We start from the raw sequence: 25,974 nt of genomic DNA on the forward strand, positions 1-25,974 counted from the left end.
ATGTGACCTGGGGTCATCGGGTGTTTTGGGTCTCACAACATCAGACCCGTTAGGCAATCCTGCTGGGGTTGATCAAGCCCCGACTTGTGTCCCAGCAGCCCACGGATCAGCCTCTTAATCCAAAGTCACCTAGTGGCTTTCTCTGCGGCTTGGCTTGCGGATTGAATGGCCATCTTCTTTGCCAGCCCCGTAATGCCCAACTGGTTGAGGACTTTGCAGAGTGAGCGTCCTGCAAAGCCTCTACTGCCCACCTCTATGGGCTCATAGTATGTCTTCCAGCCTCTGCCCTGGCACATCTCCGCCAGTTCCTAATACTTTACGCATTTCCTCTCGTTAGCCTCTTCAATACGCTATTCCCAGGGCACTGTCAGCTCCAGAATGATCCGCTGTTTTGTCACTTCGGAGGTGATGATCATGTCTGGCAGGAATGATGTTGCTGTGATGTGCTGTGGAAATTTCAGCTGTTTGCCCAGATTGACGCGCAGTGGCTGTGTAGAGGAGGCCCGTCCTTGTGTTTGTTGTGGTCGGGACTTCTCTCCGGCTTTGACAAAAGTGATTGATTTCTTTGGGGCATGGTGGTTTTTGCTGTTACCGATGGCAGTGGCTATGCTCTTAGCAACCACCTTGAGCACCTGGTCATGGCACCACTGATAGCGACCTTCCCCAAGGGACTTTGGGCAGCTGCTGAGGAGATGTTCTAATGATCCTCTTCCAGAGCAAAGTGGGCAGGAAGGTGTCTCGCTCTTGCCCCAGACGTGGAAGTTTGCTGGGCATGGTAGGGCATCGTAGACATCCCATAGCAATCGTAGCATTACCTTTGCGACATGCCAATTTTAACTCCCGATTCAACTTGCACACTACATCCAGGCTACTCTTTGGGGGCCTGTAGATAAGTCCCATTGGGGTATTTTTACCCTTACAATTCCTTAGTTCTATCCATACTGACTCCACATCTCCGGTTTCAATGTCGCCCCTTGCAAGGGACTGAATTTCATTCCTCACCAACAGAGCTACCCCATCCCCTCTGACCACCTGTCTGTCTTTTCGATAGGAGGTATACCCTTGAATATTCAGTTCCCAGCCCTGGCCCTCTTGCAGCCATGTCTCTGTAATTCCCACAACATCATACTTGCCAATTTTTAACTGAGCCTCAAGCTCGTCCACTTTATTTCTTATACTTTGCGCATTCATATACGACACTTTGACCTCGGTATTCACCTCCCCTCTCGCACCGCTCACAATTTGCCCGAACCTTACTCTGTTATCCCTTCTCGAACTTTCCTTCCCATTAATTCGGGAGTCTTTTGTAACTTTTCTTGTACTCACTTCCTCTTCAACTCCATCTTTATACTCCCAATTTGTCAATCCCTCCCCCACACTATTTAGTTTAAACCCACACGTGTAGCCCTAGCAAACTTGCCTGCCAGAACGTTGGTCCCCCTCCAGTTAAGGTGCAACCCGTCCCTTTTGTACAGGTCACGCCGAGCCCAGAAGAGATACCAGTGGTCTATAAATCTAAATCCTTGCTCCCTGCACCAGCCCCCCAGCCACACGTTCAGATCCCCTATCTCCCTGTTCCTGTCCTCACTAGCACGGGGTACTGGAAGCAATCCAGAGATGACCGCTCTAGAAGTCCTGCTTTTCAGTCTAGTTCCTAACTCTCTGAACTCATGTTGCAGATCCTCCTTCCTCTTCTTCCCAATGTCATTTGTGCCTACGTGTAATACTACTGCTGTCTGTTCACCTTCCCTCTCGAGAATGTTCTGAATTCGGTTCATGACTTGAACCCTGGCACCTGGGAGGCAACAGACAATCCTTGCGTCTCGCCTGCCACCACAGAATCTCCGGTCACCCACCACTATGGCTCTGCCCGGCGTTGGTCTCGCCGGTCGAGTCCCATCTCTAGGATGGGAGCCACCGATGTCCGCCGCTGGGACTGGAAGCGTCATCTCCCCCGACAGTTCCCAAGAGGGGGTACCTGGTTTCATTAGGCACAGCCACCTGGGTCTCCTGCACTCCACGGTTACAACTCTTTCTCTCAGTCACACACCTTTGTTCCCGTATCCTTGGCGTGACAACCTCACTGTAGATCCTGTCCAGGAGACTCTCGTTTTCCCGGATGCCCCTGAGGTCATCCAGGTTTTTCTCCAGTGTCCCAACATGGTCCTTCAGGAGCTGAACCTGGACACACTTGCACAGTTGTAGACATTAGTTTGGATGCTGTAGAATCTGTACGGGTAGAACTGCGAAATAGACAAGGGCAGAAAACGCTTGTTGGAGTTGTGTACAGACCATCAGACAGCAGTAGAGAGGTTGGGGCCAACATCAAGCAGGAATATGGATGACTACATATAGATTGGGCCAACCAAATAGGTAACAGTGCTGAGGAGGATGATTTCCTGGAGTGTATACGGGATGGTTCTTTACACCAATATGTAGAGGAACCGACTAGAGGACAGGCCATCCTAGACTATCATCCGAGGGTATTAAAGTCATAGTCATAGAGTGATACAGTGTGGAAACAGGCCCTTCGGCCCAACTCGCCCACACTGGCCAACAATGTCCCAGCTACACTAGTCCCACTTGCTTGCGCTTGGTCCATAACCCTTCAAACCTGTTCTATCCATGCACCTGTCTAATTGTTTCTTAAACGATGGGATAGTCCCAGCCACAACTACCTCCTCTGGCAGCTTATTCCATACATCCACCACCCTTTGTGTGAAAAAGTTACCTCTCGGATTCCTATTAAATTTTTTTTTTCTTGACCTATGTCCTCTGGTCCTCGATCTCTCTACTTTGGGTAAAAGACTGTGCTACCCGAACTATTCCTCTCATGATTTTGTATACTTCTTTAAGATCTCCCTTCGTCCTCCTGTGCTCCATGGAATAGAGACCCAGCCTACTCAACCTCTCCCTATACCTCACACCCTCTAGTTCTGACAACATCCACATTGGGAGTCCACATCTCTGAGGATATGACATGGACATCACACGCCGCAGCACTCGTGAGTAAGGCAAGGCAGCGCCTTTACCACCTCAGGCACTTGAGGAAATTCAGAGTGTCTCCAAGGATCCTCCAGTGCTTCTACTCAGTGGCTGTGGAAAGCATCTTGTCTGGAAATATTACAATCTGGTTTGGGAATTGCTCTTCCCAGGACAAGAAGGCTCTGCAGAGAGTAGTGCGTTCGGCCGAACGTACTATGGGAACTTCACTCGCCCCCTGCAGGAACTATACATCAGGAGGTGCAACTCCAGAGCCAATAAAATCATGGGAGACCCCTTCCACCCCTGCAACGGACTGTTCCAGCTGCTACACAGGCAAACGCCTCCGTTGCCATGCTGTGAGAACAGAGAGGTTGAGAAGGAGCTTCTTCCCAGAGACCATTAGGACTGTAAACTCCTATCTCACCAGGGACTAACTTGGCTGTACCACTCTACTGCTTTATTTTAATTGCTGTTTTTTCCTCTTTTTCCTTCGGTCCACAATATTTAATATGAAAAAGAATATGTGATTCTGTTGCATTCTGTTTGTAGTTTGTTTGGTTGTTTGTTTGTTTGTCTTTTTGCACAAAGTCCGCGAGCATTGTCACTTTTCATTTCACTGCACATCTCGTATGTGTATGTGACGAATAAACTTGATTTGACGACATCCTCGTAAATCTTTTCTGAACCCTTTCAAGCTTGACAATATCTTTCCTACCATTTGCCTACCATTTACTGTGTAGATCCTGCCCTTGTTCGACATCCCAAAATGCAACACCTCACACTTCTCTGTATTAAATTACATCAACTATTCCTCCGCCCACCTGGCCAATGGATCCAGATCCGGCTGCAATCGTTCACAACCATCTTCACTTTCTGCAAAACCACCAACTTTTGTATCATCAGCAAACTTGCTAATCTTGCCCTGTATGTTCTCATCCAAATCATTGATGTAGATGACAAACAGTAACGGGCCAGCACCGAACCCTGAGGCACACCACAAGTCGCAGGCCCCCATTCTGAGATGCAACCTTCCATCATCACCCTCTGCTTCCTTCCATGGAGCTAATTTGCTATCCATTCATCTATCTCTCCTTGGACCCCATGAGATCTAACCTTCCAGAGTAGCCTACAATGCGAAACCTTGTCAAACGCCTTACTGAAGTCCATGTACACAACATCTACAGCTCTGCCCTCATCAACCTTTTTGGTCACGTCTTCAAATAAATCGATCAGTTGTTCCGGAAGTGGCGGCGCTGCCTTGCAGCTGCGGCTCGCCTGCAGTCCGTTTGTCTTTTCTGTTTTTTGTTTTCTCTAGTCTCGTTTTTACAGTTTATTTCAGTTTATTTAGTTGTGTATGTGTGTGGGGGGGTGGGTGTAACATGTTTTTTTACACTTCCTTCGGGGGGGGATGCGACCTTTCCTGCCGTATCCCCCGTCTCCGTGTCCGTCTGCGCTGAGGCCTATCGCAGAGCTGGCGGCCTCCAACTGCGACCGACCTCGAGGCTGCGGAGGCAGAACCAGGACTTACCAACGCGAGGCTGGCCGACTTCGGGGCTGTGGTTGCGGTGTGACCCAACTTCCGACCCAACTTTGGAGCCCCAGAGGCTTGGCCGCGGGCCAGTGGACGACATCATCGGGAGCTCGCAGGTCACAGGTGGTGACCTGTTTTTCGGAGCTCCCGCAACTACAGCTGCGTCCGCTGGACTGGAGGACGGCAGCTTCGTCCGCCCCGGGCCCCGGAGTTGGAACCAACCCGTTTGCGGAGCACGGATTCAGCCGCGGGACTTACTTACCATCACCCGGCGGGGTCACAACATCGGAGGCTTGGATTGCCTCAGCGCAGAGGGAGAGCAAGGAGGGAAGAGACAATGACTTTGGGACGTTAAACTGTGTTGAGTGTTTGTTATTTATTCTATGTTATTACTGCAGGCTAAACCATTTCGTTGCACTGAAAAGTGCAATGACAATAAATTAAATCCAATCCAATCAGATTTATGAGACATGACCTCCCACGTACAAAACCATGCTGACTGTCCCTAATCAGCCCTTGCCCATCCAAATGCCTGTATATCCTATCCCTCAAAATACTCTCCAGTAACTTTCTAACTAAAGATGATAAGTTCACTGGCCTATAGTTCCCAGCATTTTCCCTGCAGCCCTTCTTGAAAAGAGGCACAACATTTGCCACCCTCCAGTCTTCCAGCACCTCTCCTGTATTTAAGGACGACTCGTAAATTTCAATCAGGGCTCCCGCAATTTCCTCTCTAGTTTCCTGCAATGTCCTCGGATGTATCTGATCAGGCCCCGGAGATTTGTCTACCTTCATACACGACAGTACCTTCAGTACTTCTTCTATAGTAACCCTGACTGCTCTCATGACACTTCCAGTGACTGCTCCAATTTCCTCTGTCCTACTGTCTTTCTCCTCGGTAAATACAGAGGAGAAATACTCATTGAGGACCTTGCCCATTTCCTGACAGAGGTGACAGCTTTGATTCCTGAGAGGTCCCACTCTCTCTCTAGTTACCCGTTTCCCCCTTATGTATTTATAAAATCTTTTGGGATTGTCCTTAATGCTACCCGCCAGAGCTATCTCCTGGCCCCTTTTTGCCCTTCTGATTTCCTTTTTTAGTTTACTCCTTAGTTCCTGAAACTCCTCCAGGGATGCACTTGATCCCAGCTGTCTATACCTGTCCCATACATCTTTCGTATTTTTGACTAACGTCTCAATTTCCCTCGTCAGCCAAACTTCCTGACATTTACCTGCTTTGCCCTGCACTCTAGCGGGGACGTACATATCCTGAGCTTTCGTCAGCACACTTTTAAACAACATCCCACTTGGCCAAAGTTCCTTTCCCCTCAAATAACCTGCTCCAGTTAACTTGAGAGACCTTCTCTCGTACTCTCAACGTTGGCCTTACCCCAGTTGGGCATTTTAACACGTGGACCCTCTCCGTCCCGATCCATAACTATCTTAAACCTAATCGAACTGTGGTCACATGTCCCAAAAGACTCCTCCGCATACACTTGCCCTTCCCAATTTCCCAATACTAGATCCAGCGTTGCCCTCTCACGTGTGGGGGGCTTCCAAATACTGCTTCAGAAAACTCTCCTGAACACTTTTGAGGAATTGCTCCCAATCTAAACTCTTCACACTATGATTTTCCCCGTCTATATTGGGAAAGTTGGGAAGGGGGAGACGATGGAGAAAGAGGGAAATCAAGGGCTATCTGAAGGTACAGAAGTCAATGTTCATACCGCTGTGGTGTAAGCTACCCAAACAAAATATGAGGTGCTGTTCCTCCAATTTGCACTGGGCCTCACTCTGACAATGAAAGAGGCCCAGGACAGAAAGGTCAGATTGGGAATGGGAGGGAGAGTTGAAGTGCCGGGCCACCGGGAGAGCAGGTAGGTTCAGACGGACTGAGAGGTGTTCAGCGAAACGATCGCCGAGCCTGCGCTTGGTCTTGCCGTTGTAGAGAAGTTGACTCCTGGAAGTTGCACCCCCTCCCCGCATTTGCAACAAGGACAGAGTCCCCCTTGTCCTCACCTTCCATCCCCATCAGCCGTGACATACAGTATATAATCCAACATTTTCACCACCTCCAATGGGATCCCACTACTGGCCACATCTTCCCATCTCCACCCCTTTCTGCTTTCCGCAGAGACCGTTCTCTCCAAAACTCCCTGGTCAACTCGTCCCTTCCCACCTAAACCGTCTCCTCCCCAGGTACTTTCCCCTGAAACCGCAGGAGCTGCAACACCTGTTCCTTTACCTCCCCCCTCGACTTCATCCAAGGACCCAAACAGTCTTTCCAGGTGAGGCAGAGGTTCACTTGCACCTCCTCCAACCCCATCTACTGTATCCGCTGTTCCAGGTGTCAATTTCTCTACATGGGCAAGACCAAAAAAGGTCTTTAAAATTATGAGAAGGATAGACAGAGTTGACGTGGATAAGCTTTTTCCATTGAGAGTAGGGAAGATTCAAACAAGAGGACATGATTTGAGAATTAAGGGACAAAAGTTTAGGGGTAACATGAGGGGGAACTTCGTTACTCAGAGAGTGGTGGCTGTGTGGAATGAGCTTCCAGTAGATGTGGTGGAGGCAGGTTTGATTTTATCATTTAAAAATAAATTGGCTAGGTATATGTACGGGAAAGAAATGGAGGGTTATGGTCTGAGTGCAGGTAGATGGGACTAGGGGAGAGTAAGTGTTCGGCACGGACTACAAGGGCCGAGATTGCCTGTTTCCGTGCTGTAATTGTTATATGGTTATATCATATATTTATTGATGCATCTCGCAATCAATCATCCCCTGCTGTTTGACTTCTCTTTTCGATTCTAGTTTCTCTTCCAATCAATGCCACAAGCAGCTCATATCCCAAGCTGGATTGTGCAGATTTGTAACCACTTCTCTCAAAGCCATTTCCTCTTCATTGCACCCTGATCGTTGAGCTCGATGTATCGATCGCCTCCTCCACTGGGAATGACACCAAACAGCAACCATCCTGCTCAGCATACCTGCCGCAGTGTTGCAGAACGATGGACTGCACAGCTGACTGCAGGGAGTCCAGTAATCCAAGTACAGAGATAGTGATGCAATTCAGTGTATCAATGCACATCAATATTAAAATAGTTATTCATATTTAAACAAGTAATTTTCAATCTCAAATGGCATGGTCAAACAGCTGGAGTTACTGCTCGATTTGAAAATGACCCCTGGGTTCAAAACCCATCAGCAGCACCACGAAAATGAAACAAAGGGAACAATGTCATACCAATGGAGGATTTCACCAGTTGCAGTACTAGCAATAATTTATCAGCTCACAGGAAAGATCAACATCAGACACAAATTATGATATAAAACATTTCAACCCTATCCATTGTGTACACAGTCCATCAAAGCTGCTTCTTTACAGTCAACGTTGAAACCAATATATAGAAAGAATGGATTTAATCAAGTTAATCTTTGCCGTCTGGGCCTGAACCAGAAATGGCATCAATCACCTTGCAATTCACATTAAACACTTGGTCTGAGCAGTATGTTGGCTTTCAACACGAGTAGTCAAAGAGGGAGACTGATCGTCAACATGTCACTTCCTTGCTAAGCAGGTAACCCTGTCCTCAAGTTTGTTCCCAGGTTTGCCTTATTGCACTCCTTTGTGTTAGTAAAAAGAATACTGATTCTCCACAGCTCGTATTCGGTTCCTTGTCCCATCACCATCATGGTAGTCCTGTGAGATGACAGCCGGAGGTTGCAGTAGCCGCTCCGAGTTGTGCGCAGTGACAGCAGCCTCCAGCCTGTGGGCCATTGATGGGTCTTCAGCCTGGGCAACGGCTTGAAGGTTCCCAGCTAGAGCGCTGGTAAAGTAGTGTTGGGTCTGAAAGACGTCACTCCTGGAGTTGGGTTGCATTGGGGCACTGGGTGAAGGTGCACTCATTTCTGTAAAGAATAACAACATGGATGACACATTTCTTCTATAAAGAGTACTGGGGTTTCAAAATAAAGTAACGATAGAATGAAAGGTTGCAGATGCTCTCTGGGGTCCCTAAAGGCCTACATGTTTTAGTCAATGTGGTGATATTGCAATCCAATCTCTCTGCAAAGATGGCAAGAATGGATGAGGGAATCACATATCTCTGTTTAGTTTTAGAGATACATTGTGGAAACTGGCCCTTCAGCCCACAGAGCCCGTGGTGACCAGCAATCACCTTACACTAGTTCTATTCTACATATTAGGGACAATTTACAGAAGCCAATTAACCTACATACCCGCACATCTGTGTAGTGTGGGAGGAAACCAGAGTACCCTGGAGTACCATGCGGCCACAGGGAGAACATACAAACTCCATACAGAGAGCACCCATAGTCAGCATCGAACCCGAGTCTTTGGCACTGTAAGGCAGCAGCTCTACCGCTGCACCACCATGCCACCATCTATATTTAAGAGGGAGTTAGATGTGGCCCTTGTGGCTAAAGGGATCAGGGGGTATGGAGAGAAGGCAGGTACAGGATACTGAGTTGGATGATCAGCCATGATCATATTGAATGGCGGTGCAGGCTCGAAGGGCCGAATGGCCTACCCCTACACCTATTTTCTATGTTTCTATTCCGAAATGCTACTGAGCACATTCCTCTCTCTGTTATCCCAGCCTGGAAAATCACCACAGATGCTGGTCACTCTGAAGAAATTATAGCTGATGGCAATCTCGGTTCTTATTTTATCTGTCTCTGCCAATGACCACTGTGGCCTGCAATCATTAGTGTGATTGGAAGAGGCCATGATAACATCTGCAGCTGCACGGGCAGCCAGCCACCTTCTCAGAGCTGAAGAGTTTCATTTGTTCTGATCTTTCCTCAGACCTGTTGCTTCAGACACACATGCTTCTTATGCCCCCCCCCCCCCCCCCCCCCCCCCCCCCCCCCCCTTATGCACTGGTCACTTTAACAGCAGACTGACCAAGTGATGACTTATCCTTAAGATGACTATGATAAATGCCACAGACCAGCCGCAGCCTAATTGTAGCAGGATCTTGATCGGTTCGCCAGGTGGGCTGAGGAATGGTTGATGGAATTTAATAAAGAGAAATGGAAGTTGTTGCATTTTGCAAAGTCTAACATGGCCAGGAGCTTACATGCGCAGGACTTACACAGCGAATGTTAGGGGTCTTGGGAGTGTTGTAGAGCAGAGGGATTCAGTAGTGCAGTGTACATAGTTCCTTCAAGGTGGTGTCACAGGTAGATAGGGTAGTTAAAATAGCATTTGGCCCGTTGGCCTTCATCAGTCAGAGTATTGAGTACAGATGTTGGGAGGACATGTTGCGATCATATATGAGGCTGGTGAGGCCGCATTTAGAGTACTGTGTTCCATTCTGAGCACCATGTTATAGGAAAGATGCTGTTAAGTTGGAGAGGGCAGAGAGGAAATTGACAAGGATATTGCCAGGACTCGAGGGTCTGAGCTATGGGGAGAGGTTGAGCAGGCTAGCACTTTAATAATAATATATTTATTGTCATTGTACAAGAACAACAAGATTAAGATTGCAACCTCCGTTGCGATGCTATAAAATAAATAAATAAAGTTAAAGTACAAATAGGTCCATTTACACTGAGGTTAAAAATTACAGCAGCTGTCACTGTGTTGAGATGTCAGTTGTGCCAGTTGATTGCAGGGGGCAAAGACAGATTATGGGGGGTGCTTAGCAGACTGATTCAGTGCAGTTGTAGCTCTGGGCAAAAAGCTATTTCTCAGTCTGGAGGTGTGGGTGTAAAAGGCCTTGTAACATCTTCCAGATGGAAGAAGTTCAAACAGACAGTGGCATGGGTGGGTGGAGTCCTTACAGATGCTGATGGCTTTTGTGAGGCAGCGTGTGTTGTAGATGTCCTCCAGGGCTGGGAGCTGTATCCCAATGATCTTCAGTGCTCTGGAGACGACCCGCTGAAGAGCTCACCTATCCGCTGCTGTGCAGCTAAGATACCACACAGAGATGCAGTATGTTAGGATGCTCTCTGTGGTGCAGCGGTAGAAAGTCACCAGCATCTGTTGGGGCACACCATCTTTTTTCAGCATCCTCAAGAAAACCAGCCGTTGCTGTGCTTTCTTGACCAGTGCAGTGGTGTTACTGGACCACGTGAGGTCCTATGAAATGTGTGTGCCCTGAAACCTGCAGCTGGACACTCCCTCCACCCGTTGCTGAAGACTGGAGCGTACTCATCATCCTGTGACCTTCTAACGTTGATGATCAGCTTGCAATGCAGGAGGATAATGGGTGATCTTATAGAGGTGTATTAAATAATAAGAGGAATAGATTGGGTAGACGTAGAGTCTCTTGCCCAGATTAAGGAAATCGAGAACCAGAGGACATAGGTTTAAGTTGAGGACATAGGGGAACATATTTAATAGGAATCTGGGTAACGTTTTCACACAATTGGTGGTGGGTGTATGGAACAAGCTGCCACAGGAGGTGGTAGGCAGCAACATTTAAGAAACAATTAAACAGGTACATGGATAGGACAGATTTAGATATAGGCCAATTGCAGACAAGTGGGACTAGTGTAGATGGGACATGTTGGTCGTTGTTGGAAAATTGAGCTGAAGGGTCTGTTTCCAGCTGTATCAATGTTTCTGCTTCTCTCGCCTTTGTAATGTTGTGCACTCGCTATAGAAGCAGCAGGTGGCCAGTCACACCATCTTGCCCACTCCAATTTTCAATAACATCATGGCTAACCTTCTATCTCACAATCCTTTACCTGTACAATCCACATATTTGTTGATTTCTAACAATCTATCTGCATCTGAATCGAAGTTTCTGTAGGTTCTTTAAATTGTCTCAAATTTGTAGAATAGAACAGGTGTACATGTGATCATAGTCGGCGCGGACTCGGTGGGTCGAAAGGTCTGTTCTACGCTGAACCTCTAAACAAAACTAAACTACTGAGGAAGAAGATCAGCAATGATCCTGACCAGTTCTTCTCTCTCTCATGTTGGCATGTATCACATCCTTCCATTTCTTTAAATCAGTGGCTTTTGTGTGGGTGATGAGGTGCCAGGATGAGAAGTTTTGTTTAGTTTAGAGACACAGTGTGGAAACAGGCCCTTCGGCCCAACCGAGTCAGCTCCGAACAACAAACCCACAGCACTATCAACGCCACTATCAAAGCCAATTAACCTACAAACCTGTACGTCTTTGGAGTGTGGGAGGAAACCGGAGCACCCGAGTTATGGTGCGAACGTACAAACTCCGTACAGACAGCACCCGTAGTCAGGATTAAACTCAGGTCTCTTGCACTGCAGGACAGCAACTGTACTGCTGCGCCACCGTGCACCCAGTTAAGCAGGTGCTCACAAACTTGCACACATCAGCCATGATCACATTGAATGGCTGTGCTGGCTTCATGGGCTGAATGGCCTACTCCTGCACCTATTGTCTATTTTACTTCGGAGTCACGTGAGTGACTACGTGAAGAAGCCCGCCACGACGCATGCGTGTCATATCGCTTTCACGCTTGCGAAACGACAGGCGGGGTGGAGCGTTCCCCCGCAGCGGTAAGTTTGAAACCGCGACCTGCAGGTAAGTGATTTACTCTGCGGTAGTGTTTGTCCCCGCGCTGTTTTACACAGGGACAAAATAGTGTCCACAAGTGCTGCAGTGAAGCTGGCTGGGGAGGACCGCCAAGTTGCGGGAGCCAGCAGCAGCTGAAGGCACAAGCCCCGTAAGGGATCAGCTGTGCCGAATACTGATCCCGCGCCGGCCAGAACACCACGGCCGGGCTGGAGACTATTCAGAATGGGGCCGTCGCCTTTTGACAAGTTGAAAACGGCAGGGGGTGGGGTGGAACGACGTTCCCCCGTAGTGACAATTTAAACCAGGACCTGCAGGTAAGAGCTGTGGTCTTTTTGTGTTTTCCCATGCTGATTACAGGTGGAGAAACCAACGGGAAACAAAGAAGACAAGGTCTGCGACAAAGCTGGTGAGGGAGGGCCGCGGAGCAGCGGGCAGCCAGCAGCAGCCAGCGCCACTCGGTTCACCGATAGTGGGATCAGCTGTGCCCGATGTCGCCTCCGCACCGGCCAGATCCACGCGGCCGGGCGATAAGGCTAGACACAAAACAAACAAGGTCGTGGACTCAGAGGAGTCCGACTTTGAACAACCGCGGGCGGCCAGCGACCGGGAGCGCTGGAGCCGGATGGAGCGGTGTGTGGAGCATTTGCTCCAACGTGACAGACTCCGGGAGATGGAGTCGGGTCACTGTGGGCCCTATGATAAACCCACAGCAGTACCTCTTGAAGGGCTGCACAGTGCTTCTACCTCATCAGAGGGGAGCACTGCGGGTCAGTTCTGGGCTGACCTGGAAGAGGGGTCCGCAGAAGGAAAGACAAGTGTGCAAGGGGTGCAGGAACAAGAGAACCTACTGGACTAATAAAAGGGACTACAACAAAAACCCACTACAGCCAAAGACAGCACCCCTACGCACCCACCAGCAGAGCTGGTGAAAGCTCGAAGGCCCGGTACTCAAAACATGAGTCTTTTTTAGGCCATGGCCCAGGCCGGCCTTCTTGGAAGATGCGGGGACCTCCAACGCCAACCAAACCGAAAATCCAGACACCAGCGCAACAACAGCAGAGAGAGATATTTGGATATCAGCCACTTACCTACCAGGAAAACTAAATTTAGTGGCAGACACCAGGTCACGCAAATTTAATGAAAACACCGAATGGATGTTGAATAAAAAAGTATTTGCTGATATTACAGCAAAATATGGAACACCAGATATCGATCTATTCACATCCAGACTTAACCACCAGTTAACAAATTATGTTTCATGGGAACCAGACCCTGGGGCAGTGGCGACAGATGCATTTTCGCTGCATTGGGGGAAATTGTTTATTTACGCATTCCCTCCTTTCTGCCTCATCAGTCGGGTATTAAGGAAAATACAACAAGACTCTACGTCTGGTATTTTGGTAGTACCCGATTGGCCTACTCAACCATGGTTCCCAGTGGTATTAAACATGGTATTAGAACCATGTATCACCATCCCACATAGACCAGATTTATTGCTACATCCCGTAACAAGGGATAGCCACCCATGCCATAAACATTTGAACTTATTAATTTGTAGAGTTTAAAAACACCTCTACTACAACTGGGACTGACGGACCGAACAGTGAACATGATCTCGGCGGCCCAAAGACAGTCAAACTAAAAACAGTATCTGGTCTATATCAGGAAGTGGGAGATGTACTGCCATAAAAACAACATCACCTACAGAGACATGAACATCCCGTCTGTTCTGGAATATCTGGCAGGCCTCCACTATGATGAGGGGCTCAGTAACAGTGCCATCAACTGCTCCAGTAGTGCCCTACCGACTTACCTATGGCAGGGGACAGAGCGTTACTCTGTTGGGACTCACCCACCGGTAACAAAACTTATGAGGGGAATTTTTAATACTAATCCCCCAAGAACCAGGTACTCCCAAATATGGGATGTAAGTATTGTCCTGAAGATGCTCAGGAATTGGTCTTCAGCAACAGCTCTGTCCCTACACAGACTGACATTAAAAACAGTCATGCTAATGGCATTGGTCACGGCACAGAGGGTACAGTCACTGCATAAACTAAGACTGGACAACATGTTCCTCAACAGAAAATATTACGTTTCATATCTATGAGTTAGTAAAGCAGAACAGACAGGGATCAGCAGGCCTCAATATACAATTTAGGTCATACCCAATAGATGACCGTCTGTGTATAGTAAGACATTTGTCGTTATACATGGAGAAAACGGAAATCCTAAGAGGCAATGAGAAGGCACTTTTTGGTCAGCCACAAGCAACCACACAAAAGAGTGACAGTCCAGACCATCTCAAGATGGCTGAAACAGGTGCTAACACAGGCTGGGGTGGATACTAATATTTTTAAATCTCATTCCACCAGGGCTGCAGCTACATCGGCAGCGATACAGTTGGATGTACCAATGGACCAAATCCTCAAGGCAGCAGGATGGTCTGGGGAAAAAACATTCCAATTATTTTACAACAAACCAGTAATGAAACCTGGAACATTTGCAGAAACAATTTTAAGTTCTGTAAATTAATTTAAACCCATAAAAAGGGGTTATAATTTTGTGTTAATAAATTTTATGATTTCAATGTCGAATTCATGTCCAAATTATGTTAACACAATTCCTCCTACAGTCATCAAGGCAGACGTGATGCATGGACTCGTTTCCACGGCATGAAATCACAGAGCTTTAAAATCTTCATGTAGTCACTCACGTGACTCCGAAGTAAAATAGTAAGATTAAACGAGAACTTACCAGTTTGAAGTTTGATCTGTACTTTATGAGGAGTTACGATGAGGGATTACGTGCCCTCCGCTCCCACCCTTGATCATATACTTAACTGGTATCTCTTCTCTAATCTTACTATGTTTAGTCATTACAGTTATCTGTGATTTCACACCGCTGCTTTGAAGAATGACACGCATGCGTCGTGGCGGGCTTCTTCACGTAATCCCTCATCGTAACTCCTCATAAAATACAGATCAAACTTCAAACTGGTAAATTCTCGTTTAATCTTACTATAATCTTTGAACTTATTCAGTGAAGGTGAACACACACACACAGAATATGTGGTTGAAGCTTGCTTGCCTGTTCATTTAGCTGCACTATTATACAGCTAGACATTGTTCTGCACCCCTTCAAATCGAACACAGCTTTCTGAAGACGGGTCTCGATCCGAAACATCACCCATTCCTTCTCTGCCGAGATGCTGCCTGTTCTGCTGAGTTACTTCAGCATTTTGTGTCTATCTACAGTTTTTGCAGGCTGTTGTACCAAGCGTGTGTGCTTCAAGTCTTCTGTCAACTATTTGTTCTACACTGGCCTGCAGGCAAGGCCAGCATTGCATCTGTATTTTAAACTGTCTGAACAAGGGTCCCAACTCAAAACAGCATCTGCCCATTTCTTTCCACAGAATGAATCTCGATAACTCTGATTTATTGCCTGACCCACTGAGTTCTTCCAGCACTTATGTTTTTTACTTTATACCTGTCTACCTGGTTTTAATGGATTTTATATTTAACCTCAAAATCTTGTTGCTCTTACACCATTTAAAAATATTCTGGTCTTTCTTGCCCTCAGAATGCATGACTTCATTCTCCTCCAAATTCCATTAACCACAGTTTTACACTTTCAACCATCAGTAACACAATCATAGAACAGTCTGAGCCACTGCCTGCGTGCTCCGGAGACCCAGATACCCGATCCTGATCTCGGGTACTGTCTGTGTGGGGTTTATACATTCTCCGTGAATGCATGGGTGTCCACAGGTGCTCCTGTAGTATGTAGGTGAGTGGATGAGAACGAGGGAGATAAAACAGGATTAGTGTGCGATTAGTGTCAATTAGGATTGATGCAGCACCTGGTGGTCCAAAGGATTCGTGTCGATGCTGCATTGCCCTCTCTGTCTCTATGCAATGAGAGAGAATGGGACAATGCAATGGCAAGCATTCAATGGACCAACTATCAACCTTGCATAATGTAATGAAATGTAACTATTGTATAATGCCAGCCAAGCATAGTGACACAAACACAGAGGGATAGTTCTTGATTTCTTCATCTAAATTATTGATAATTCCCATGAATCTCGGAGTGAGATTCCAGGAAGTTCCATTCTTCCCACATATGCATGGAATATATCCTGTTCTCTCCGCCTACCAGACAACTAATTCCCTATCCAAGTCAATGGTTTGCCTCCAATTCTGTGCCCCTCTGACACTAGCCTCTTGTCTGGAAGGGCTAGTGTCTGTGCTGTCGTTCAATGGAGGTGTAGATGATTAGAAGCATGAATCCACCTCGATCTCCAGGTTCTATGAAGATAGCAGATGACGTGGTATGGTATATAAGCACAGCTATGCAGTTAGGCTACTGTGACTTCATGCAGTATTATGCACTCAACACAGTGCATATGGACATGTTGATGTAAGATATCATGAAGTATTTAAATAACGTGATACATACCCCTCCAAACTCTGCATCCCAAGGCCTTTGAGAGGCTCCCTCCCAAATAAATCAATAAAGATCTCTTCAGGGTCTCTTCAATTGTGTTGCACTCTTTCCTATTTTGTACAAATATTGCCTTTAAATATAAAAAAAGTGTGAATTAAGGACAGGCCCTTACATTCCCTTTGCCATTGTGGCATGTGGAATTTAATTTACATTATCTTGCCTTGCAATTCCTGTACTACCACGTCCTCAAAACTGTTTCACGTGAATGAGTGTTCCTCCCTGGCCATAAATGGCTTGTGGCTATCGTGCACTCGCTTGTGAGATCTTTGTCTTATCTTTGAGTTCATTGTGAAGTTGTGTGATGTTGGTGGCCTCCGATCCACCTCTCTCGGTGGCTGATCCCTGTGTTCAGTTCTGTTGCTCTCCTTTAGTGAACCTTGAACCCTTTATGCCACATGGCATCACACTGCTGTAACTGCTGAGCAGGACTTCGAGCTGTGGCTCGATCTTGTCCATAAAGTATTGTGGACTTAGATAGACACAAAAAGCTGGAGTAACTCAGCGGGACAGGCAGCATCTCTGGAGAGAAGAAATGGGTGACATTTTGGGTCTCGACCCTTCTTCAGACTGAAACGTCACTCATTCTTCTGTGTTACTCCAGCTTTTTGTGTCTATCTTCGGTTTAAACCAGCATCTGCAGTTCCTTCTTACACAAGTATTGTGGACTTGCCAGCTAGATTCACATACCTCATCAATGAATTTGGCTTAAGCAAGCCACGCGCTAATTTGACACATATCAATGGTAGTTCATTAACACTATGGCACGGCTCAAACCACCACCCTGCAATATAAACTGTGCACACTTACTGTCTGCTCAATGAAGTAGATCAATAATAACAAATAACAGGATTGTTAGCCATGAGTGGATGTTGAAAGGTAAGACTGAGAACCAACAAACAGGCGAAATGTGTAGGAACTGCAGATGCTGGTTTAAACCGAAGATAAACACAAAATGCTGGAGTAACTCAGCAGGACAGGCAGCATCTCTGGAGGAAAGGAATAGGTGACGTTTCAGGTCAAGATCCTTCTGCAGACTGCGAGTTAGGGGAAAGGGAAACAAAATAAATAAACAAGTGATGTAGAGAGATATAGAAGAAATGAATGAAAGGTGCAAAAATAGTGACAAGGATAAAGGAAACAGGCCATTGTTCGCTGTGGCTTAGGTGAGAACGAGTACAGGTAATGAAAGAATGAGTGCCAAACACTTCAATTCCCCTTCCCATTCCCACACTGACCTTTCTGTCCTAGGTCTCCATTGTCAATGTGAGGCCAAACACAAATTGGAGGAACAGCATCTCATATTTTTGCTTGGGCAGCTTACAGCCCAGTGGTGTGATTAGTTGATTTCTCTCACTTGCATCCCCTCTCTCACTTGCCATCCCTCCCCCACCCAAGTTGTTGTATTAGCTTCAAAGTTGTCTTGTTGAGTCTCATTGTTCATATTCATTCCCACCTAGGCCACAGCTAGCAATGGCCGGTTTCCTTTATCATCGTGACTTTTTTTTCTCTATTCCTTTTTTCACCCCTATTCCTTTTCACCAGAGATGTTGTCTGACCCGCTGAGTTACTCCAGCTTGTGTCTACCAACAAACAGACGTAAGCTTTGCCAGGTCAGCTTAATCAGCTCTCACGAGCCAAAATGTGTAGCAAGGAACTGCAGATGCTGGTTTACACCGAAGATAGACACAAGATGCTGGAGTAACTCAGCGGGACAGGCAGCATCTCCAGAAAAAATTAATAGGTGAAGTTTTGGGTTGAAACCTTTCTTCAGACTCAAGAAGGGTCTCGACCTGAAATGTCACCTATTTCTTTTCTCCAGAGATATTGCCTGACCCACTGAGTTACTCGAGCATTTTGTTTCACTTGAGCCAAGTCTGGGCAGGAAGCAGCCGGCACTGACCGGGCACAGCTTCCTGTGGGCAGTGAAAAGAACAGTGTGTGAAATACAAGACCCGTTAGTTCCATGGGGAGATAAATAATGGGTAAGCCTTAACATTTACTGAAAGCTACATCATTCTTCAACCACCACCACTCTTGTAGTTGATGTATAGAAACAAGGAACTTCAGATGCTGGTCTATACCAAAGATTGACACAAAATGCTGGAGTCACCTAGCAAGTCACACAGCGTCTCTGGAGAAAAATGTTGGATGATGTTTCAGATCAGGACTGTTCTTCAGACTGAAAGTAGGTGATAAAGGGGGGCACAAGTATTAAGTATTTAATTTGAAGTAACTTGTAATTTCTCCTCTCATCCCTTGTCACTTTACCAGTCCTACAGTGCTCCACATTGTTTTCCTCTTGAGATCATACCTTCTCTAGCCACTTCTCTAACAATGGGTCCACCCAGCCTGAGGTAATCTCGTGGGCTTTCCTCGGCTCCAGCTCTTCACCCCGCCCCCCTCCTTCCCCACCCCCTACATTCAGTTTGAAGAAGGGTCTTGACCCAAATAGTCACCCATCACTTTATCTCCAGAGATGCTGCCTGACCCATTGAGTTACTCCAGCACTTATAGTTGATCTTCGGGGAAGCTTTGGCTAGGAGGGTACAAGTATAACATCCAGATGATGGAACTCCTGGTGCTGCAGAGAGTTGAGTTATTGCCTTGCCTGATGCAAGTAGACAGTATGCTCACTAGAATGGGAAGGTTGTTAATTAGACAGGACAATTCTTGCTGGAGAAGGTTGATGGGAAGGTTACTGGAGGGAATCGTGAGGGACATAAGTACCTGCACCTGGAAAGACGAGCAAGAATTAAGGAAAGCCAGAGTGGCTTTGTATGTAAATCGCAAATTTGATTGAGCATTTTGAAGAAGTGGTCTCGAGGGCAGGGCAGTTGATATTGTCAACATAGACGATAGCCACAAAGTGAGGGTCAGGCAGCATCTCTGAAGAAAAGGAATAGTTGATGCTTCATGTCGAGACCCTTCTCCAGACTGAGAGTCAGGGGTGAGGGAAACTGGAGGCATGAAAATGTACAAAACAAATCAGTGCCCGCACCGATGACTACGGAATGGTGGAGCCCACAATGGGCCATTGTTGGCTGTGGAAGAGGTAGACTTTGATCAAGTTCAACATGTTAGGCTAGTCCAGAAGGTTAATTACATTGGGATTCACGATGTGCTAGGCAGTGGGCTTGGTGGTCGGACGGTAGTGAGTGGAAAGATGTCATTCAGATTGAAGACTGTGACTAGTGGTGTGCCACAGGGATCAGTTCCTTGGTCCTCTGTTATTTTAGTTTAGTTTAGTTTAGTTTAGTTTAGAGATACAGCTCTAAATGGTCCTTTGACCTACCGAGCCTGCACCAATCAGCAATTCCCACACATTAACACTATCCTACACACACCAGGGATTGTTTTTTAACATTTTACATTTATACCAGGCTAATTAACCTACAAACATACATCTCTGGAGTGTGTGAGGAAACCAAAGATCTCAGAGAAAATCCACGCCAAGTCATGGGGAGAATGTATAAACTCAATACGGACAGCACCCGTAGTCAGGATAGAACTCGGGTCTCTGGTGCTATAAGGCAGTGGGGTCACGGTGGCGCAGCAGTAGAGTTGCTGCCTTACAGCGAATACAGCGAAGAGGGAATTAGGAGCAACACCAGCAAGTTTGTGGATGACACAAAGCTGGGTGGCAGTGTGAACTGTGAAGAGGATGTTAGGAGGTTGCAGGGTGACCTGGACAGGTTGAGTGAGTGGGCACATGCATGGCAGATGCAGTATAATATAGATAAATGTGAGGTTATCCACTTTGGCAGCAAAAACAAGGGGCAGATTATTATCTCAATGGGGTTAAGTTAGGTAAGGGGGAGGTACAGCGAGACCTGGGTGTCCTTGTACACCGGTCACTGAAGGTTGGTGTGCAGGTACAGCAGGCAGTGAAGAAAGCTAATGGAATGTTGGCCTTCATAACAAGAGGATTTCAGTATAGGAGTAAAGAGGTTCTTCTGCAGTTGGATAGGGCTCTGGTAAGACCACATCTGGAGTATTGTGTACAGTTTTGGTCTCCTAATTTGAGGAAGGACATCCTTGAGATTGAGGCAGTGCAGCGTAGGTTCACGAGATTGATCCCTGGGATGGCGGGACTGTCATATGAGGAAAGATTGAAAAGGCTAGGCTTGTATTCACTGGAGTTTAGAAGGAAGAGGGTATATCTTATAGAAACATATAAAATTATAAAAAGACTCGACAAGCTAGATGCAGGAAAAATGTTCCCAATGTTCGGGCGAGTCCAGAACCAGGGGCCACAGTCGTAGAATAAAGGGGAGGCCATTTAAGATTGAGGTGAGAAAAAAAGTTTTCACCCAGAGAGTTGTGAATTGGTGGAATTCCCTGCCACAGAGGGCAGTGGAGGCCAAGTCACTGGATGGAATTAAGAGAGAGTTCGATAGAGTTCTAGGGGCTAGTGGAATCAAGGGATATGGGGATAAGGCAGGCACGGGTTATTGATTGGGGACGTTCAGCCATGATCACAATGAATGGCGGTGCTGGCTCGAAGGGCCGAATGGCCGAATGGCTTCCTCCTGCACCTATTTTCTATGTTTCTACAGCGCCGGAGACCCGGGTTCGAATCAGACTACAGATGCTGTCTGTACGGAGTTTGTACTTCTCCCCCGTACAGACAGCATCTGTATGGTTTTCTCCGAGATATTCGGTTTCCTCCCACACTTCAAAGATGTACAAGTTTGTTGGTAAATTGGCTTGGTAAATGTAAAAATTGTCTCTAGTGGGTGTTGGATTGTGTTAATATGCGGGGATCGCTGGTCGGCGTAGACCCGGTGGGCCGAAGGGTTTGTTTCCACGCTGTATCTCTAAACTAAACTCAACCGCTGTGTCACCGTGCTGCCCATCATCAAGATGACAACGTTGTTAGTAAGTTCACGGATGACACCAAAGGGTTTAGTGTAGAGGCCAATGATCAGGGTACTGATTCTGGATGATCAGCCATGATCATATTGAATGAAGGTGCTGGCTCGAAGGGCTGCATGGCCTAGTCCTGCACCTATTTTTCTATGTTTCTATTTCTTTCTAAGGATCTCGAAAACAGCAGATGGGATTTTAACCTGGACAAGTGCTGGGTGTTACAATTTGATAAATTACAATCAGCAGGACTCACAGTGTAAATGGGAGGGCTCTGACTTGTTGCAAAGCAGAGGCACAGAGGGGTATAAGCATATAGTTAGTTGAATGTAACGGCACAAGTAGGCAAGAAGGTGAAGAAGGCATTTGACATGCTTCCCTTATTTAGTCAGGACATTGAGTTGCGAGGTGCGATGTCAGACTGCAATTGTACAACTGCAGTTGTAGTCACGCTGATGGGATTAAGCTGGAGAAACATGTAGAAGAGATTCACCAGGATGTTATCATGTGGTCACCTCTTTTATTGCAGGGTGGGGAGTCTAAAACTAGAGGGCATACATTTAATCTGAGAGGAACATTTCAGAGATGTGAGGGACAACGTTTGCACAGGATGGTGGTTATATGGAACGTTGCCAGAGAAAACTGTTGAAGTGGGGACCATCATGATGTTGACAAAGCATTCAGACAGGGCATGGATAAGAAAGATGCAGAGGAATGTGGCATTTGGGGCAGAGGTGGCCTGTACGCAAAGGATGGGTCACACTTGATCTTTAGGGGCACCAACATCCTTGCAGGGAGGTGTGCTAGTGCTACTTGAGAGCGTTTAAACTAGAATATGATACAATAGAACTTTATTGATCGCAGGAGGGAAATTGATCTGCCCACAGTCATTACAAATACAAAATACATGAAACATGAAATTAAAGTGACGAGTGGAAAGGCTTGGGGGATGTGCAAAGATTGGGGAGGTGATGGGGGGGGAGGGGGTCAGTCTCAATCTCAGTCTCAGTCTACCCCACGATAGAAGTGGGAGTTGTCGCCACAGGGAAGAAGGATCTCCTGTGGCGTTCTGTGCTGCATCTTGGTGGTTCCAGTCTGTTGGTGAAGGTACTCCTCAGGTTGACCAGTGTGTCATGGAGGTGGTGAGGCAAGGCTCTGCAGTTTGAGGAGCATCCTCCCCTCCAAGACCACCCCCCATGAATCTAACTCCACCCCCAGGATGGAGCCAGCCTTCCTGATGAGTTTGTTGATTCTATTGGTGTCCGCCCTGCTGCACCGGCACACGGCAGCGAGGAAGATGGCACTGGCTATCACCGATTGGTGGAACATCTGCAGCATCTTACTGCGGAGGTTGAAGGAGCGGAGCCTTCTCTGCAGGCAGCAGGGTGGGAATGGCAGGGGGTGGGAAGCAGAACAACAGGTCATGATGAGAAAGTGCTTATGACAAGTAAGCTTCAAAGGAACGCCAGGTTCATGAATATGGGGATAATTAAGGGCTGATTAACATGTATTTATTTCAATGCAAGGAGTATTGTGGATAAAGCTGATGAAAGTAGAGTCTGGATTAGTGTTTGTAATAAAGATGTTGTGGCCATTATGGAAACTTGGTTGTGAGAAGAACACAACCAGCAGCTCGATGTGCCTGGGTTTCGATGTTACAGGTGGGGTAAAAGAGGAGTTGCTTTACTAATGAGGGAGAATGTCACGGCGGGACTCAGAGACGACGTACTTGAGGGCACGTCTGTCTACCGAGGCGTTATGGGTTGGGCTCAAAATAAGAAAGGAGCAATTACCGTAATGAAGGGTTAAACAAGTGGGAATGCACAGGCTGGGAGCCGGCCCACACATGGTGCACCATGGGACCGGCCACTACTTCATGTTGCTCCCTCTCTCCCCTCCCACCACAAGGCCCCAGCTCGGTGGGTAACTGGTGGAAGTGGCGAGGCGGTGGACCAGGAGCCTCGGTCTGTATTTACATTCACATCAACAACAAGTACCCAACGCAGCAGCAATTATGCTAATGGCCGACAGATGGTGGGAAGCCTTAAACATCCAGAGTTATTCTGGTCAATAATTCACAAACAATTATACGTTAAGCACAGAGAGCTTTGCAGAACCTACCTGAAAAGGATTGAGTGGCCAGGACGTAGGTGCGGAGCGTGATGTCGGCAGAACCTCCAGACTCCAGGGGAATGGGATGGGTATGGAAGTGTTTGAGCATATCAAGGATGGACTGGAACCAGAGGTGCTGGACGTGGCACTGGCCTGTTTCGTTCACCGACAGGCGAAGGTGCTGAGGAAATCAAAAAGAATATTATAATAAAACTGCAGGTACCTATTGGGCAAAGGGAAAGCGCTGAGTATTTATCTGTCAGGCAGCCGCTGTGTCGCCATGTTCTGTTACACCCCCACCCATCAAATCTACACCCCAGCTCCCAGCAGATCAGGAATAGCTACTTCCCCACAGCCATCAGGCTATTAAACTTGGCTCGGACAAAACTCTGAACATTAATAGCCCATTATCTGTTATTTGCTCTTAATCAGTTTATTTATTCATGTGTGTATTTACGTATATAATGGTATATGGACACACTGATCTGTTTTGTAGTCAATGCCTACTATGTTCTGTTTTGCTGAAGCAAAGCAAGAATTTCATTGTCCTGTCAGGGACACATGACAATAAACTCTCTTGACTTGATCAACCAATCTCTCCCATTCCACCTCTCTATCTCCTCACTTGTACTTTGAATCTTTTCAACCCCCACATTAAGGACAATATATACGGGCAGATTAACGTAATCCTGTATTTTTAAGATTAGACTTTAGAGATACAGCGCGGAAACAGGCACATTTGGCCCAATGAGTCAGCGCCGACCAGCGCTCACACAAGCACTATCCTACACAAGCACTATCCTACACACTATTTACAATATTTTTACTGGCACAAATTAACTTATCAACCTGCATGTCTTTGTAGTGTGGGAGGAAACGGGAGCACCTGGAGAAAACTCATGTGGTCACAGGGAGAATGTACAAACAGCACCCGTAGTCAGGATCAAACCCGGGTCTCTGGCGCTGTGAGACAACAACTGTACCGCTGTGCCACCGTGCTGTCCCTGTGGGATGTGGGAGGAAACGGCAGTGACATGAGGTAAACCTAGGCACAACACAGGGTTGAAACAAAACTGACGGAATGGGGTCCTACGCAGGAGTGGTCCGGAAGGAAAACTAAGCAGGTTCAGTGAACAGAACAGGCAGGAGCATAGCAGTGTGTGAGGAAGGACTACATTTCATTTATTTCATTACAAGAGGCCTGATGAGTAAGGCAGATGAGTAAGGCAGTAACTCAGGGCATGGATTGGTACATTATGGTCATCACGGAAACCTGGCAAAAGGAGGAGTAGGACTGGCAGCTCAATGTTGCAGGGTATGGGTGGTTGCAGGGTATGGGAATGTCCAGTGAGGCTATATGGGTCGAGCTGAGAAATAAAAAAGGGATTGATCACCTTGTTGTGAGTGTATTTATGGCCCCCAAATAGTCAACGGGAAGTAGAAGAACAAATATGCCACGAGATTGCTGGCAGCTGCAAGGCTAATCATTTTGTCATAGTCGGGGATTTTAACCACCCCAATGTATTCTGGGACTGTCATGGTGCCAAAGGCTTAGACGGGATGGAATTTATCAAATGTGTTCAGCAAAGATTCCTTAGGCAATATGCAGAGGGCAAGGGCAAAGCTTGACCCACTTTTAGGAAATTGGGAAGGGCAAGTGACTGAAATGTTTGTGGACAGGCCTTTTGGGACTGGCAACCACTGGTCTATTAGCTTCAAAATAGTTATGTATGATATCGATTTTTTTCAAAATCGATCAATATAAAACTGGTACCAAAACCAGAATGGATTATCTTCGGAAGGGCAAGTGACTGAAATGTTTCAGTGGCTAATAGGGAAAAAAGCCTTTTTACATCTGGAGACCTGGGTAAACCATTGGTGGTCTATGTTTCTGGACCTATTACAAGTTTCAAAAAAAAAAACAAATATGGACAGGGCAGGCCCACAAGATAAGGTTTTGAACGAGCAATGCATCTTTGATGGTATAAGACTGGAACCTGCTCAAGCTGATTGGAGTAGGTTGTTTGCGGGCAAAGAGACTTCAAGAAAGTGGATGTTTAAAAAAAATTGATAGTGAGAGTTCAAGGCATGTATGTACCTGTTAGAGTGAAGGGCAAGGCAGGTGGGAAGGAGTAAGGTGGGCAAGGAGTAAGGAAGCTTGGATGATGAGATAAATTGAGGCTCTGGTCAGGAAAAGGGATGCTTGTGTCTGGTATAGGCAGCTGGGATCAAGTGTATTCCTGGAGGAGTTTAGGGGAATGTGGAGCATACCAGAGGAATTCGGGAAAGCAAAAAAGGCACAGGAAACTGAAAGGTGACAATTGACAATAGACAATAGACAATAGGTGCAGGAGTAGGCCTTTCGAGCCAGCACCGCCATTCAATGTGATCATGGCTGATCATTTCAGTACCCCCTTCCAGCCTTCTCCCCATATC

The 25,974-nt window shown here is 46.8% G+C and overlaps 1 protein-coding gene across 4 annotated transcripts in view; it reads right to left on the reverse strand.

The window, feature by feature from the left end:
* Positions 1–7,768: 7,768 nt before the first annotated feature.
* LOC129710497 (SH2B adapter protein 2) overlaps positions 7,769–25,974 on the reverse strand; it is an 89,053-nt gene continuing 70,847 nt past the window's right edge. For 3 of the 4 annotated variants that reach the window (XM_055657456.1, XM_055657455.1, XM_055657457.1), the window contains exons 9-10: positions 23,548–23,719; positions 7,769–8,428 (exon numbers count right to left, since the gene is read on the reverse strand). In XM_055657456.1, the coding sequence (XP_055513431.1) occupies positions 8,151–8,428; positions 23,548–23,719 (450 nt within the window). In that variant the 3' untranslated portion in view covers positions 7,769–8,150. Of the gene's footprint in view, positions 8,429–16,512; positions 16,631–23,547; positions 23,720–25,974 lie in introns of all 4 variants that reach the window. The other variant, XR_008725685.1, reaches the window with a different exon arrangement.

Source organism: Leucoraja erinacea, chromosome 28 (assembly GCF_028641065.1).
Source record: "Leucoraja erinacea ecotype New England chromosome 28, Leri_hhj_1, whole genome shotgun sequence".
NCBI lineage: Eukaryota > Metazoa > Chordata > Chondrichthyes > Rajiformes > Rajidae > Leucoraja > Leucoraja erinaceus.